This window comes from Gekko japonicus, unplaced genomic scaffold, assembly GCF_001447785.1.
Source record: "Gekko japonicus isolate JY-2015 unplaced genomic scaffold, Gekko_japonicus_V1.1 scaffold717, whole genome shotgun sequence".
In the NCBI taxonomy this organism is placed as follows: domain Eukaryota; kingdom Metazoa; phylum Chordata; class Lepidosauria; order Squamata; family Gekkonidae; genus Gekko; species Gekko japonicus.
The window spans coordinates 234,382-251,970 of record NW_015164204.1 but is presented as its reverse complement, the minus strand read 5'-3'; the positions used below and the strand labels follow the sequence as shown (position 1 = coordinate 251,970).

General features: G+C 48.5%; 1 protein-coding gene across 1 annotated transcript in view; it reads left to right on the top strand.

Moving 5' to 3' along the window:
- Positions 1 to 9,267: 9,267 nt before the first annotated feature.
- Positions 9,268 to 17,589, top strand: part of PLEKHG4 (pleckstrin homology and RhoGEF domain containing G4) — a 76,953-nt gene continuing 68,631 nt past the window's right edge. The window contains exons 1-3 of the mRNA XM_015408394.1: positions 9,268 to 9,390; positions 10,014 to 10,191; positions 10,518 to 10,579. Coding sequence (XP_015263880.1) covers positions 9,268 to 9,390; positions 10,014 to 10,191; positions 10,518 to 10,579 — 363 coding nt within the window. The remainder of the gene's footprint in view (positions 9,391 to 10,013; positions 10,192 to 10,517; positions 10,580 to 17,589) is intronic.

Genomic DNA, 17,589 nt, shown 5'->3' with positions numbered 1-17,589 from the left:
CTAGGGTTGCCAATTGCCTGGAGCAAAATAAAAAAGAGACAAACACCCAGTCCCTTTCACAGAGGCTTACTGATGACTTCATTTACCTCCATCTCAGGACAAGCTTCAGTTGCACATTTCCACACATTAAACCTCCTTTAAAGGGACAGGATGCTTTTCTCCAGTTCTGTTGGCAATCTTAGCTGCAAAGCACTAACAGAAGTGCAGGGAAGGAGTTGCTGTAGCTTCACCCTCTCCCACTGCTTTTCATACTGGTCTGGAGTTTTCAGTTTGTTCTAAAAGTCTGCTGTTATCAAAATACAACCTTAGCTGTGCGGAGGACAGTCTGCAGGTAACAGCAGTGCTGGCCACTAGATGGTGCTCTTTTGATACGGCTCTGCAAAAGACATCTTTGTCGTAGAACTGTGCCCAGGCTTGTTTTCCATTGCCTCTGCATAGAGATCCTGGCATTCCTTAGCAGTCTCCCATCCAAATACAGACCATGGCTGACCTGCTTAGAAGAAGAAGAAGAGATTGGATTTATAACCCGCCCTTCATTACCCAAAGGAGTCTCAGAGCGGCTTACAAACTCCTTTCCCTTTCCCTCTCCACAATAGACACCCTGTGAGGTAGGTGGGGCTGAGAGAGCTCTTTCAAGAACTGCCCTTTCAAGGACAGCTCTTGTCAGAACTATGGCTTGCCCAAGGTCATCCAGCAGGTGCAAGTGGAGGAGTGGGGAAGCAAACCCCAATCCATGGGCACTGTGGCATGAAATGTCTTTCTTTGTGGGACTGGGGCCAAAGGTGAGTGCCGGCAGGAGCAGTGCCTTGTGCAGAAAGAGAGGATGCAGAATAAGGTCAAGACCAAGGACAGAGCCCAACCAAGGCGCTGCAAACCATGAGGGATGGAAGCCCTTTACGGGGACAGGCTGGTGATGACGGGGGTGGATGGGGGGATAAGAACTAGCTGTCCCGAGCTAGACAGCCCAGACTAGCCCAATCTCGTCAGCTCTCAGATGCTGAGCAGGGCCAGCCCTGGCTAGTACTTGGATGGGAGACCCCCCAAGGAATACCAGGGTCGTGACACAGAGGCAGGCAATGGCAGACCACCTCTGAAACATCCCTTGCCTTCAAGCCCCACTAGGGGTTGTCAGAAGTCAGCTTGACTTGACGGCAAAAAAGAAAAGAAAAGAACTGGCTGTGTTAATAGTGTATTAGCCTAGGAGCTGGGAAACCCAGGTTCAGATTCCTGCTCTGCCACGGAAGCTTGCTGGGTGACCTTGGGCTGGTCACTCTCAGCCCAACCTACCTCACAGGGTTGTTGTGAGGACAAAATGGAGGAGAGGAGAATGATGTTGTAAGCTGGTTTGTGTCAGCATTGAAATAAATATAGGTATGGGAGGCAAGGCTAGTGAATGGACGGCAACCCCAGCTCTTCTGATGGCTGTTCATATTTCTTTCAGTAATGATTTACATTACACATTATGCATGAATGATAAAAGTACATTCTACAGTTCTTCCCCAATCTTTGCATTGTGAGAGTATCCTAAGATTTTTCCAGTGCTTTGTTTTCCAGGGGAAAAAATGGTAGGGCTTTCTGTGATGGATCCTGGGGAAGATTAGAAAAAGCTCTACTCTGGCTGTGCCATAATGAATGATCAGTCAAGGAGCATAGATTCAGGTAGGTAGCTGTGTGGGTCTGAAGCAACAGAACAAAGTTTGAGTCCAGTGGCACCTTTGAGGCCAACAAAGTTTAATTCTGGGTATAAGCTTTCGTGTGCATGCACACAAAATGTTGTATCTGAAGAGGTGCACATGCACACAAAAGCTTATACCCAGAATTAACTTTATTCCTTTTGAAGAGGAAAATGAATTGGTATTCCTGCCTCTTCTTCAAATCAACGGTGGGCTGTTGCTCAGTGGCGAAGCATTTTCCTTGCATGCACAAGGTCCCAGGTTCGATTGCATTTCTGGCTGAAAGAATCAGGTAGTAGAAGATGGGAAAGCCCTTCACCTGAGACGTTGGAGATGTCACAATAGACAACAGTGACCTTGATAAACCTATGGTTTCAGTCAGTGTAATTAATTAGTTATCATATGGCATTGTGTGTAGAATAGCCAGGAGATCCTAAGACTGTCTGGCAGCCAGAAGCTCTGGCTCTTTAGCTTTATGCACCACTAGGTGGCGAGCTAGACTTGTTTTTAAGGCAAGAGAGGTTTCAGAGGTAATTTTCCATTGCTTGCATCTGCACCATGACCCTGGTATTCCTTGGAGGTCGCACATCAAAATATTAGCCAAAGCCAACCCTGCTTAGTTTCCAAGATCTGACAGCATCGGGCCAACCTGGGTTATTCAGGTCAGGGTGCAAACTCCTCCTAGTAAAACATTTAACAATTTAAAAAAAAGTAAGTGTTGGTTGAACTGACTTTCAATGTACAGGGGTTCTACCTATGCTTTTTAAAGTCAGGAGGTAGTCCCTGTTCTTCCTTACTGGCCGTTGCCAGATATACTCTACTGCTGCCCCACAGCAGATGATGGGAAAAGACCCTGATCACAGTTCACAGGATCAGGCATAAGGATCAGGCCTGTATGTGTGATATCTTTGAGATTAGATGGGTGAAGTTTTTGTGGGCCTGGGAGAGATCCTCATGCAGAGTTTTCTGAATGGAATGAGGACCCTTGGGATTAGGGAACTGAAGGAAAAGTCATTTGCCTATCAGCCATGTTAGAACCAAAGCCAAGATTAAATCCATAGCCACTGACCACTGCTGGGGCTATGAGCCCAGTGAGAAACCAGCTGGCAATAAGAGAATGACTTGGCAAGGCAAGCGGCAGGAAGGCTTCTAGATCAGAGTGTCTTAAGCATCTCCAATGGCACGAAGAATGCTGGCAGAAGAGCAAGGGGCATTGGAAGGAGGATCTGGTTGGGGAGTTGAAAGCCTGGTGCCCAGTGCCAGCGGCCAGGACTGGGCAACAGATGGGCAAGCAAAGCAGTTGCTCAGACCAAGAGGATGTAGCAGAAACTTGTGGGTTTCATCTTTCAAGGGACAAGGATTCCCAGACCTGAGTGAGTCTGGACTTCATCAAGGCTGGATAAAAGTATCTACTGGGGCTCGATAAACTGCAAGATCTCTGTTGTGCTTTGGTGCTCCATAATGCAGTGATCCAGAAACTCACCTGATAATTTCTGCAGACCAGAGTAGATAATACTGACCTTGGTAGATCAACAGTCTTGACTCAGTATAAGGTTCATTGAGTGAAGAGGATGGGACAGATAGCAGGAGGAGCCAGTTAGTGGGGAGGAGGGAGAGGTTGTGGTTCTCTGCTGAATGACTGAGTTTTAGCAGCAGGAGGAGAAGATTAGGTTTTGGAGAAGCAGAGAAGATTCCTACTGGACTTTAATTAGGTATTGGCGTGGATAGTAGTGTGAAATAAATGAGACCACAGCCAGAAAGAAAGGATCCTTAGTTTTGCATTCTCATCCAATGGGAGTGTTAACTGTATCTCTGTTTGAGACAGTAGCAAGATGTAAGAGGAAGAAATGTTACAGAGGGTAACCAAAGACCCTTGCTAGGTCTCTGTTATTATCAGAGGGCTAGCCGGTGGCTATGGATTCCTTGCTCACTGGACCATTTTACATTTTTGAATGAGTTCCCCCCCCCAGGCTTTCCAAAGGCTGGCATGCCAGTCCCATTAATAGATCAAGAGGGGGGGAAATGCCTGTGGATACGCTCCCTTTTGTGCGCTCGGGCTTCATAACCGCCCATATTTTGGCACACATCCCTCAGTGCACAAAGGCCTCTTTTACAAATCATGTGTCAAATCTCCACCCTCCTTTGATCTGCACAGAAAAGCCGGAGCACGTGAGGCTGTTGCTCTTTGAATAGGCTCAGTGTGGGCTGTCCCTGGAGGAAGGGTGCCTTTCCTGGTGGAGGAGGTGTTAACGTATGTGAACTCAGGGAGCCGCTGCACACACATCCGTATCAGGTCATCAGTGTCGTCTGTTCAGGCTGGCAGCAATCTCTAAGGCCCGGAGCAGAGGCTGGTCTTTGCCAATAGTGGTGTAATTGGGTGCAGACTGGACTCAGTGGTCTTGGGGGGCTCTTCCCTTCCTCATTAATTTTGGGTGTTCTGGGAACTACAATTCCTAGAATGCACCAGGAGGAAGCAAATGGAGGGGGGAAAGATGGAAGTGGCTGGGCGGAGCTTGCCCATCTCTAGCTGCATTTGACCCCTTTCTCCCATTGAGCCAGGGAGGCTGGCTCCCTGTCCTTTTGCTCCAAAGTTTGGCCCCAGTGGTACCGCTGTTCCCTCAGCTCTGGTCACTGGAGATGCTGGTGTGTGGAAAAAAAAGTAAAATATTTTCTCTACCGATTAAAATTTAGTCAGCACCTTCCAGGTCACACGTGTCTGTTTCCTTGGCACTCCTAAACCACAGGCCCCTCGTGCAACCAACGTGGAAAGAATCTGGTTAGTGCTGAGAAGCCCCCCGGTGTTGAAGCACGATGGCTAAATTGCTATCGAAGCCCCACTCAAGCACTGCCAGGCTCCTGAGGTTCCATGAGCTGTCATTCCTGTTCTCAAACATTTCCCCCATTGTTGGAAAGGCTAGAAGCTTGTTTACAAAAGGTAAACAAAGGTTGGGTGCCCTGGGAGACCAAAACTCAGTGCCAATGTTTCTGTGCAAAATGCACACAACCCAAGCTAGGTTTCCTACTAAGACTGATGACTCCTGCTTGGGAAGATCCTGGAGATTTTGGGGCAGTGCTGGGGATGGGGGGGGTGGAGTTTGGGAGGAAAGGATGTGATGTCACTCTAGGCTCTGTAGTCTACCATAGAGTAGGGGTCCCCCATGGCATCTTTCTTGGCATCTGCCAAGTGTTTTTAGAAATTGGGTAGGACCTGGTGGGGCTTTTGCCCAGCAATGCTTCTGATGGGCCATTGGAAATACGATTGACCCTGCAATCCTTGGGCAGCAGCTGATACAACAGCACAGATATCTTCATTGACTGAAAGAAATCTATAGAAGCGATTGTGTGGCTGGCTCCCCCTCACTGCATCAGAAATCCAAAGATTCCTGTAGGCTCAAAAAGGTTGGGGACCTCTGCCACAGCGTCTGTCCTCCAAAGCTGTCATTTTCTCCAGAGGATCTGATCTGGAGGTCAATTATAATTTTAAGAGAATTCCAGGTCCCACCTTGGGGCTGGTAACCTTAATTCTCACAAGATAGGATTGCAGTTTTCTGAGCCTGTTGATCTTATGCTTCTCTTTTCAGTGTAAAAGGTCTTCCAGGGTAAGTTTTTCTGAAGATATCTCTATTGTCAAGGAATCTGGTAAAATAGGGGTGTGCATTCGGGTCTACCCAAACTGAAAATATACCCAAAAAACACCTTATTGGTATTTTTCAGCATTCCAAATGTATCTGGATTTACTCGGAAAAAACCAGGGGGGAGGGATCCAGAAAAAATCTTGAATATATTCAGGAATTATGGTAGATTCTAAAGCAGAGGAGAGCTGTTCGTTGGGCTTCTACTGCAGTCCCTTTAAAGCTTAAAGGGACTGCAGAAGACAGCCTGAGGATCAGGATCGGCTGTGCCAGGGGGAGTAGACTGTTTCTGCCGGCTCAGCTTGGGACTGGCTCCTCCTGCAGTCTGATTTAAACCAGGCTGCAGGTGAAGGTGTCCCAGCCAGGATCTGCATGCCTCAGGGAGCAATCTCCCCGGGGCACACCGATCCTGGGTCTGGCTCCTTCTGCAGCCCAGTTTAGACCACACTGCAGGAGAAGCTGTCTGAGCCAGGATCTGCCCCAAGGCACACAGATCCTGGAGCTGGCTTCTCCTGTAGCGCAATTTAAACCAGGCTGCAGGAGAAGCAGAGCCAGCCCCAGCCCCAGCCCCAGGATTGGGCTGGCTTTTAAAAAAAAAATCTGGTGTTTTTCTCCTTGGGTCTATTGGACCTGAAAAATTGTGGGATTTCCGAAAAATCCCAGATCCAACTACCATGCCAGTATTGGGATCTGGGATTTTTTGGAAAAACCAAAATTTTTTTAGGTTCCAATAGACACAAACTGAATAATACCAAATTTAAAAAAAAACTGCACACCCCTAAGGTAAAACCAATCACAGTGTTTTGTTTAACGGCTGCTTAGTGAGGAGGGCAGCATTTTTGGCCTGCTCAAGCCATTTTGATGGAGTGCTGTTCCTTTCATTGGCATAACAGGGGTTTTGCTATTTGCTGGAAGACACGCATAATGAGCTGCTAATGAGGACAAAGCCCTTTACTGTGTGGGAGAAAAAGTGTGGTCTGATAGTTAGCTTTGAGGTGCCCCCTCTGGGAAAAACCAGTCCCTTTCCTAGTTTTGTTCTCTGGCGTGATTGCTCTGCCTCTGGTGTTTTTTGTTGCTCAGTCGCACAGTCGAGTCTGACTCTTTGCAACCCCATGGACCAGATCACGGCAAGCCTTCCGGTCTTCCGCCGTCCTCTGAAGTTTGCTCATCTTCATGTTCGTTGCATCTATGACACTGTCTAACCATCTCATCCTTTGCCATCCCCGTCTTCTTTGACCTTCAATCTTTCCCAGCATCAGGGTCTTCTCCAGTGAGTGCTCCCTTCTCACTTGGTGGCCAAAGTATTCCTGCCTTCCAACATCAAGCCCTTTTTTTGTTGGATCAGGGAAGCAGCAACACATTGGAATCCCCACACATACATGCACACCTTCCTCCTTGCCAGCTGTGTGCAAAAAACAATTAGTTCTGGTGATAAGCTGGCAGTTCTTTTGCCAGCAAACCCTGCTCAACACTAGTGGCTTTCTCTTCAGAACCATGCCTTTTGTCTGCTCTGACTTGGAAGATAGCCACTGGTGATTTTTTTTTCCATTTTACAGAAGAGAGTCTGTGACCTTGCATGTGTTTACAGTTTTGACAGTATACAGTGAGTTAATCACTTTTGTGAGAGTCATTAGCCCTGTTCTCAAGTTACAGTGAACATGTGTACAGTCCAGATATGCTGTCCACTTGATTTCTCTTTATGGTCCTTTTCACATTACCGTTCTAAACTGAATGTTATTTGCTGTTGGCCCAATTTCGATCTTCCTCAGACTTTTTCTTTTGAATGTTCTGAGTACTATAGCACTAAACAGATACAGCACTTCAGTACTATAGCAGCACCATTGAGATGCCTTGACTCCATTGATGCACACTATAGCACTAAAATGTTATATTGCTTTAGCGCTATAGTGCTCAACTTAGAAGGTTCAAAAGAAAGTCTGAGGAAGATTACATGGCGAAAAAGGGCAGCGGGGGGGGTGGCATTGTAGGAAGGGCCTATGGACATTTTAAACAGCATGCCACAGCAATTCAGAAAATGGAAGAAAGCAGTTTCCCCCAAAAGCAACTCAGCCAAGCTTTGCTAACCCAATGCAAGTGAATTTGTATGAACAGGTAAATAAATTCTGCTAGCAACTGGTTATTAAAATGGGTCTGTCTGAAATGATAGAAAAAATCCATTAGCAACCTGTTACTAAAACGGAATACAAAGGCATGTACATGCAGGATAAAAGTACGATCTTCGTCGTGGTCTCTGTGCAGTCCCACACATGGTTGGGCACCTGCGCACGACCTCGACCGGAGAAACTTCTAGAGCTTTGCCTCAGAAAGCTTTTGGCGGGCTCTCTTCCCGCCCTGGGGAGCAGGCATGTACTGCGCATGCCTGGAGCGGGGGAGAGAGCCGCCTCCCACTCAGTTCTTCTTGGACCGTCTGTGTGTTCACACCTCGTTTCTGTCGCTCCATACTTGCCTTAGCTAAGTATACATTTCTCTTTTCTCTTTTTCATTCCCTTCCGTCTTCATTCTTGAACTTTCTTGTTACTACATACATACATACATACATACATTTTAAAAAATCCTTTCTTTTTCTCTCCCCCCCCCTTTAATTTATAGTGATTGGGGGGGAGAACGTATGGGCAAAACAAAGTGTTTAAAACTGTGCCGTTATTGCCCAGCTAAACGTACCTCAAACGACGGTCATGATTTGTGCCTTTTTTGTCTTGGGGAATCACATAGAGTTGATACCTGTGTCCATTGTGCTAGTTTTACTAGACAAGTTCGACGTAATAGGGAGACTTGCCTTAGGGCTGTGCTTTTAGAGGCAGCCTTGCGCCCTGCCATGGCTTCAACTGTCTCTCAAAAATCAGATTGCTCTTCGAAGGCACCAAAGTTGAAATCTCAACGGCCTGAGGTCAAGGCTTCCTCGAAATCAAAAGTTAAGCCCTCGACATCGGCTTCCACTTCGGCTGTCGACCCAGTTGTCATTACTGGCTTAACGACGTCGACCCCTGCTGTGGCTGTTGTACCTAACAAGTCCACTTTACGGCCTCCGACATCGCCTCCTATGCTCTCTTCAGCTTCGGGCCTTATTCTGCTGGGTCAATCTACGAGATCCCCTCCTGACTTGTCTTGTCAACGGGACTCTCGATCTGCGTCGCCACACTCCCATACCCCGATCCACCATTTGGAGGGCAGGGAGCATTCCACTGACCATCAATCTCGATCTCGATTGTGCCCCCGTGCTGTATGTAAGGGAATCAACAAGATGCTTTAGGAGGGTTTAGAACGGAATAAAGATAGTAGAGCTGAGTAAGGAGCTAAAATAAAGTTATAAATCATTGTACTGACTGGAATTAGCAGTAAGAAGTGTTAAAGATAGATTAAGAACTTTTCAACGCAGATGTGAATGTAAGATTAAGAAGAAGAGTATATTGGTGTAAAAGATGAGTAAAGGGTAGGTTTCTCTGTGCTGCGGTGAAGAAAATGTGATGTCTTAGGAATTTTTTTTAATGTAATCTTGTTGTTTAATGTGTTTGTATGTACAGCATTGGTTCATAATGGTAAAAACCCAATAAATATATTATTATTAAAAAAAGAAAGCGTCTTATTCATCACCATTCGCCTTCTCCCTCGGGATCACCTTCTGATAACCAATACTGGTCTGATGAACGAGATCGGCCAGATTACTATCCTTAGTATTATCTGAGGTGACATCTCCTACTCCTCGCCGACACTGGTATGATCACCTTCGTCACTTTGAACGTCATGAGCATCCACGCTCTTTGGATCGCACCATACGATCTCGGTCCGTGGCTTCAGCCCGTTCTGTTGCCCCTGACCAGTCTCCTACCCTCTCGAGACCTAGTGATGCCCCTAAGTGTTCTCTATGAGAACCTGGGCTTCATCCCCCTGTTGATGACTCGATACTGGCTGATCTCACTCAACAGCGGAGATTTTACTCTTCCATGTCGATATCCTACAACTCGGATTCGGCAGACCTCGAACTCGATGTTCCGCACATCGAAGATGAGCTTCAGCCCTCGGGGTCTATTTCACCTACTGAAGGCCCGAAAGCGTATCTGGAACTTGTAACCAGGTTGGCATCCGCGCTTCAGGTCCAGGGTTCCACTGAATCCCCGGCTGTGACGTCGTTCACAAACTTGTTCAGGCTGACCTCCCGCCTTCTACGGTCCTGCCTCTATTGCCGGTCCACCTTTCTACCCTCAAGGAGACATGGGTTCATCCCGCTTCCATTCCCCCAGTCACCAAACAATATGAAGCTCTCTAGAAGGTCCAAGAGAGCTCAGGGAAGTTTCTCTTTAAACAGCCTCCGCCGAATTCCATGGTTGTACAATCTTCTTCGAAATCGAAGCAATCTGCCCACCACTCTGAGCCTCCCGATCGCAAGGGCCACAAAATTGATGATATTGCGAGGAAGCTGTATTCCTTCGCTTCTATGAATCTTCGTATTGACACCTACCTGTCATATCTCTCGGCCTATGCCTTTCATGAGGCTAATGCAGTCCGTCCCATCTTACAGTTTGTTCCAGAGGAACACCGTCCGACCTTGTCAGGAGCTTTATCAGAAATTTGCACAATCTCGAAACAGCAAATTAATTCAGTCCATCATGCTGTCACTTGCTCCTCAAAGGTTCTTGTTTCCTCCGTGGGCCTCCGTTGTCATGCTTGGCTAAGAGGTACCTCTTTACAGCCAGACGTGAAATTCCGCATTGAGGATCTCCCCTTCGATGGCGAAGGTCTCTTCCACTCTACCACTGATGAAGCCTTAAAGGCTGTTGATGATAGTCGGAAGCAGGCACAGAACCTCAGTGTCTCGGCATCGGCACCTCGATGCCAGTTCTGTTCGTGGAAACTATATTATGCCAGACGTCAGCCATCTCCTGCACCCACCTCCAATTGGAGAAAGAGGCCCTATGACTCCCGTTACCCTAATCGGGTGTGCCAACAGGCCCCTAAAAATCCCCTAAAAAACCCATGTTGCCTGCCATCTCCTCCATCTTATACCCCTCCTGTCCGGACCCAACTCTTCCCCTTTCTACGAAAGTGGGAAGAAATTTCAACCCATATCTGGGTCCTTACCATCTTACGGGTCGGGTACACCATAGAGTTCGTTTCGCCTCCCGACCTACCTCATTATGTCGTCACTCCCCCGGATCCTCTCCTTGATTCCGAAATTTCTGCGCTTCTGCCAAAGGTGCCATCGAGGTCGTCCCGGAAGCGCAACAAACTCTAGGCTTCTACTCCAAGTATTTCCTCGTACCGAAGAGGGATGGCGGCTTCAGGGCCATTATGGATCTTCGGGATCTGAATCGATACATTCGATGTCACAAGTTCTGAATGGTCACCCTACAATCTATCCTCCCACTGATTCCCCGAGCAGCATGGCTCATCTCTGTTGATCTCCTGGACACCTTTTTTCATGTCACTATCCATCCACAGCATCAAAAGTTCCTGTGTTTCGCTGTCGGCAACACACACTACCAATATCGGGTCCTTCCATTCGGACTCTGCACTGCTCCGAGGGTTTTTACCAAGCTGATGGCTGTGGTGTCTGCAGACCTCCATCGTCGGGGTTGCCCTGTATCCCTATATCAACGATTGGCTTCTTGTTGCCTCCACCCAACACCAGCTCCTCCAAGACCTCCAAACCACCCTGTCCCTCCTTCGTGCCCTCGAGCTTTGTGTCAACCAAGTCGTCTCTCCAACCTGTTTAGGCCCTTCAATTCCTGGGAGTCCGTCTCGATACCAACCTCGAGACCGCATTTCTCCCGAATTCCAGGGCCTCCGACATACTTACTTTGGTCTCCCAGTTCCAGACCTCTCCCCACCAGTCTGCTCGGTCCATTATGAGGCTACTGGGGCATTTTGCGTCTACTGTCTTCATCGTCCGTCATGCCAGGTTGAGGATGCGTCCCCTCCAACTGTGGCTTCTCCGTACCTTTGACCCTCTCCGCAGTCCGTGGCACAAAATCCTGTCAATCCACCCCCTGTCATCCGCTCTCTTGCTTGGTGGTCTCATCCTCACCACCTGCTCTCCGGCATCCTTCTCCGCAAGTCTCAGTCTCTACCGACGCATCCCTCTGGGGTTGGGGAGCCCAGTGCGGAATCCTTTTGGCACAAGGGATCTGGTCTCCTCGCAAAGCCGCCCTTCATATCAATATCCTGGAGCTGCGTGCCGTTTACCTAGGCCTCTGCTCATTTCTCCCTGTCCTTCGAGGATGAGTCATTCAGGTTGCCTCCGACAACACCACCACAGTTTACTACATAAACAAACAAGGCGGGACAGCCTCCCTTCGTCTTTGCCAGACGGCTATCGATCTCTGGCAATGGTGTATCCACCACTCCATCACGCTCTCTACGATCCACATCACTGGAATGTTCAAAACATAGACGCCGATCGCTTGAGTCGCTCCCAGTTTTCGGACAACGAATGGTCCATTCACTTTCGATACCTGAAACCTGTCTTCCTTGAGTTTGGTCGCCCTGCCATAGACGGCTTTGCAACTGCACACAATGCTCGGTGCTCCCGCTTTTTCAGCCGCGGTCCACCATCCGCTCGGTCCCTGGGAGATGCCTTTCTCCACACCTGGACGGGAACCCTATTTTATTTCTTCCCTCCATTTCCCTTGATCTCCCGGGTCGTTCAAAAGATTATGGCCGATGCAACGTCCTGCATCCTAGTCACTCCATGGTGGCCGCGCCAAGTCTGGTTTCCGCACCTCTTTCGGCTATCCAACGAGACATTCCGTCCTTTCCCTGTCGTCCCAGATCTCCTCTCTCGGGCTCAAGGAAAGGTTCTCCACCCTGATCCCGGTTTCTTCTGATTAACAGCCTGGAAGATCCTGCATTAGACTTTCCACTTGAAGTGTCTGAAGTCCTTTTGAATGCTAGGAAGCCATCTACCCGTGCCACTTACGCTCCGTAAGGGTGTGTGTGGCAGGAGCAGTAGAAGCGACTGCGGTGGTGGCGGCGGAAATGGCGGCGATGGAGTGGCTTAGCGTCGGAGCGGCAGAGCGAAGGCAAGTGAAGCGATGGAGGTGGAGACAGAGGCGGAGCTACAGAAGGACGTTGCGACGTGACGCAAGCGCAGCGGAGCCGTACGGACGTAGCTGGGCTGTAATACCAGACGAGCCCGCCAAAAGAAAAAGAGAAAGAAGAAGCCGCCGGACCAGACGACCACACCAGGAGGCGAGCACTGACACCCAAAAGTCCGCCTGAGAAAGAACAACTAAGGAAAAAAACAGCGAGCCCTGCCACATGGGTGCCGGTAGGCAGCCCCAACCCCTGTAGATATGTGGCCTTAGCTAGGGATAAATTTGGAACTTGTAAGCCGCTCAGAGACCCTTCGGGGTTGGAGCGGGGTAGAAATCGAATATATAAACAAATAAATATAAAGTGGAAGAGGTTCCAGTCGTATGCCTCTGATCACTCCTTTGATCCTCTCCAGTCGTCTCTTCATGAGATTTTTTCCTATCTTGTCTCGTTAAATAGTGGCCTGGCATACTTGTTTTTAAAGGTCCATTTAGCAGCCATCTCGGCCTACCATCCCTTGATACAGGGATCCACGGGTTTTTCCCACCGCCTTACCAAGTTGTTCCTCAAAGGTCTCCTCCACCTCTGTCCCCCTAGGAAGCCTTTGGTGCCTTCATGGAGTCTCTCTCTCGTTCTCACTCAACTGATGTCTAAGCCGTTCGAGCCCATGGCCACGGCCGAGTTCAGGTTACTCTCCTGGAAAACTGCCTTCCTTATAGCGATTACTACTGCGCGCAGAGTAGGGGAACTAGCTGCCCTTTCGGGCTGATCCCCCTATACAATTTTTCATAACGAGAAGGTTGTCCTTAGGCCAGATCCTACTTTCCTGCCTAAAGTCATCTCTGCCTTCCATCTGTCCCAGTTGTCTGTTTTACCTTCATTCTTTCCAAATCCGACTGATGCACCTCAGAGAGCCCTCCACTGCCTCAATGTGCGCAGAGCGCTCTCCTTCTATTTACACAGGTCTTAGCCTATATATAAATCTCCTCAGCTGTTCCTTGCCTATGGGCCCCCTCACCTCGGGGAGCCTATTTCCTCTCAACGTTTCTCCAAGTGGGTGACTTCCACCATAGCCCTTTGCTATGAGCTCGCACGTCAACCCGTTCCTACCTCTGTCACTGCCCATTCTACACGGGCGGTATCGACATCCACCGCTTTCCTGGCTGGTGTCCCGTTGGAGGACGTCTGTGCGGCTGCTACATGGTCCTCGGCATCGACCTTCGTGACCCCCTACGCACTCGACGTTCGAGCTCGACGGGATGCTGCGTTCGGCCACTTGGTGCTGTGATCTCTCTTCGCTTGACCCTGCTGCATCCCCAGGTAGGACCCGTGGGTGTTTCTTCTCACTGATGATGCTGTGTCTTAACCAGTGTCATTTGTGTCTCTTGCAGCTGCCAGGTCCCTCCTCCAACTGGTTCAGCTCTTGTAATCACCCATGTGTGGAACTGCACAGAGACCACGACGAAGATAAACAGGTTGCTTACCTGTAACTGATGATCTTCGAGTGGCCATCTGTGCAGTACCACAATCCCACCCAGCCTTCCCCACTGCTGGCATCTCCTATTCACCTTTCTTTGGCTTGATGGGACTTACCGGTAGCGGTCGAAGGAACTGAGTGGGAGGCGGCTCTCTCCCCCACTCCAGGCATGCACAGTACGTGCCTGCTCCCCAGGGCGGGAAGAGAGCCCGCCAAAAGCTTTCTGAGGCAAAGCTCTAGAAGTTTCTCTGGTCGAGGTCGTACGCAGGCACCCCACCATGTGTGGTACTGCACAGATGACCACTCGAAGATCATCAGTTACAGGTAAGCAACCTGTTTTTCACTGTAACATGTTAGTGTGATGTAGTGCTTAGTATCATAGGAGTAGGGAGACCCAGGTTCAATTCTCTAGGGAATCTGCCATTAAATTCCGTGGGTGACCTCGGGCCAGTCTGTGTCTCTCAACCTAATCTGCCTCACAGGGTTGTTGTGAGAATAAAAAGGAGAACAGAATAATCTATGCCACCCCATGCCCCTTGGAGGAATGGCAGGATAAATGTGTGGTAGGAGTCTTTTTTAAAATTTCTTATCTTTCTTTCTCCCTCCCCCACAGTTAGCCATTGCTTTATCACTGGAATTAAATCTCAGACCTTAGCTACATCCAGCTGCTGAACTGTTTCTCTTCATCCCCTATCCAAAAAGGCGGGGCATGTCCAGTAGCCACGAGCAATCAATGCTAGTTTAGGCAAGCATCTTCTAGCTCAGGAAGCAATTTTAACTATTAAAACTGAGAGAAGCTGTGGCTTGGTGGCAGAATATCTGATTGGCATGTGGAAGTTCCCAGGTTCTATCCTCAGTATATCTAGTTAAAAGGATCAGGTAGCAGGTGAAGTGAAAGACCTTACACTGAGATGTTGGCGAGCTGCTAGCAATCTGCACAGACAGTACTGACCTTGATGGACCAGGGGTCTGATTCACTAGAACACAGCTTCATGTGTTCATATGTATTAGCTATGCAAAGCCTGTCAAAAGAGCCATTTCTTCACCTGATAGTTGCGCTATCCATCTTGCAAAATTATTCAATATACAATTATATATATATCTCCTACTGTGGAGCTAACAGTGAAATGGGGGAATTGCAATACTGAAAAAGAATGGTTTTTTCTTGCCATTAATTGGGCGGTATAATTTCATACAATAATTTCATACACAGTTGATTCCATTTCTTAGAAGCTTGATTTGAGTTCCAATTTGATCTTGTGATCCCCCCCCCCATTGCCTTTACATTTGTTTATAGAAAAACCCCACTAGATACTTTGGTCACGCAAACTATTAGATCACGATATTACAGACAGAACACAAGGAGGAACCTGTTCAAACTTTGTTCTGTGGCTCGGATGTCTGTCATGGGGCAGCTCTCAGTAGCCAATGTGGGCTACATAATACATCTTCCTATCCTTTATATGCACCATAGATGTATAATGTTATCGTGAATAGAGTTACACCTTTCTAAGTCTGTTGAAGGTGGTGGCTTAGTTGTGGTGTAACTCTGCTTAAAATTGCACTGTTAAAAGTCTGTTTTCATGTCCCAAGTAAGACAGGACTGCTGATTTTTTACAGTTCTTTTGTGAGGTAGCCTGATATTCCACAATCCAGGGGAGGAAATGACAGTTTAACTGCCTCTCTGTGTTCCCTTCTTGACAAGAATCCCTCTCCTTGGCTGTCTGGAGGAAGGAGGTGGGAGCAGGAAGGCCCTGCCCTCCATTGTCTCTCCCTCCTCTGGCAGCTAGAGGCCCAACAAAACCTACTAGGCCAAGCCTGGCATAGTTTCCTGGGCAGCCAATGCCACAAGCTGAACCAGGACTGAGAGGTGAGAAGAACAAACTGCCCCAATTCTCCCAGTAAGTATGTCAGCTTCCAGGTGGGACCTGGGGATCCCCAGGAATTACAGCTCATCTCCAGACTACAGAGATCAGTTCCCCTGGAGAAAATGGCTGCTTTGGAGGGTGGACTCTGTGGCATTGTACTCCACTGAGGTCCCTGTCCTCCCCAGGCCCCATCCCCAAATCTCCACGACTGGCAACCCTCCCCTCCCCCATCCCCTACCAATAGCCAGGGGGGACCTGGCAGCCCTATCTCCCAGTTTCAGGCCCAGATTTCTTCCCCCCCCCCCATCGTTGAGGCTCCCTCCCCGGTGATGAAAAATGGGGGTGCCATCAGTGTGAAAGGCTCCAGCCTGAGTGCAGTACCATAGAGGCCCGTTTTTCTCCACCCATGCGACAGTCGCTGGTTGCTGTTCAAACGGTTTGCACCCTAATACTGCAGAATATCACTGAATGCTTCTCAGTTCCCCAAGGAGCAGTGTTTCCTGGGTTTGGACGAGATTTAGGATGGCTTTGTAAAGTTAGTATTATAGTTGCTGGCTAAAAAAAGAATACTTATTTACAGTGCTTTTTTTTGGTACAAAAATAAAAAAGAACAAAAAAGGTGCTGTACTCATATATAAGGTTGCACTGATGTCCACCAGTTCTGCCCTCAGGATTTGGGAGATGCCGGTACTCAATACTGGTGAGAACTCCCATGCAAAAAAAGGCCCTGTTTATTTACAAAAATAAATCTGTAGAATCTGCAAAGGGCAGGATCCATCCTCCCCCAGTAGATCTCCAAGAGAGGGCCAGTCCCCCCCCCCCCCCCCCCCCCCTTCTTCCTCTGTCTGGATCTCTCTGGCTCCACTTCAGTTTGTAAATCCATTGAATTAGAAAGGTTGATTTCCATCCCCTTCAGCCTGCCTGCACTTTACTATAAATGTGTGATTTTGGTCTCTTCCCAAATGTAAATGTGATGTTTCTTCTTGTACCACCCCCACCCTTAACTGGCACCTTCTCCAAGCTCTGGGGCCTTAAAGAAGGGGGTTATTTGGAGACATCCTAACAATTAACTCCCTTTTAGCAAAATTAGTCATGCCGGCCACAGCGCTGGCTCTTCGGCTTTGAAACGGAGATGAGCACTGCAACCGTAGAGTCGGATTCGACTGGATTTCGAGCAAGGGAACCTTTACCTTTACCTTAGCAAAATTCTAGGGGCCGTGGTGACTTAGAGGTTAAGATGCTGAGATGCAGACTAGAAGGTCTGTAGCTCGGCAGTTCGAGACCCTAGTGCCGCATGATGGAGTGAGCTCCCATCTCTGGCCCCAGCTCCTGCCAGCCTAGCAGTTTAAAAGCAAGAAACTGCAAGTAGATAAATAGGTGCTGCGGTGGGAAGGTATCAGTGTCCTGTGTGCCTCGGCGTTTAGTCATGCCAGCCACATCACCATGGAGAAATCTTTGGACAGCGCTGACTCTTCAGCTTGGAAATGGAGATGAGCATCACCCCCTAGAGTTGGATTCAACTGGCTTTCATAAAAACGTAAGAGAAGCCAATGTTGGATCAGGCCAATGGTCCATCCAGTCTAACACTCTTGTCACACAGTGGCCAAAAATACCAGGTGCCATCAGGAGGTCCACTAGTGGGGCCAGGGCACTAGAAGCCCTCCCACTGTTGGCCCCCCCAAGCACCAAGAATACAGAGCATCACTTTCCCTAGACTGAGAGTTCCTATCTGTACCTTGTGGCTAATAGCCACTGATGGACTTCTGCTCCACATGTTTATCCAATTCCCTCTTGAAGCCGTCTATGCTTGTAGCCGCCACCACCTCCTGTGGCTGTGAATTCCATGTGTTAATCACTCTTTGGGTGAAGAAGGACTTCCTTTGCTCAGC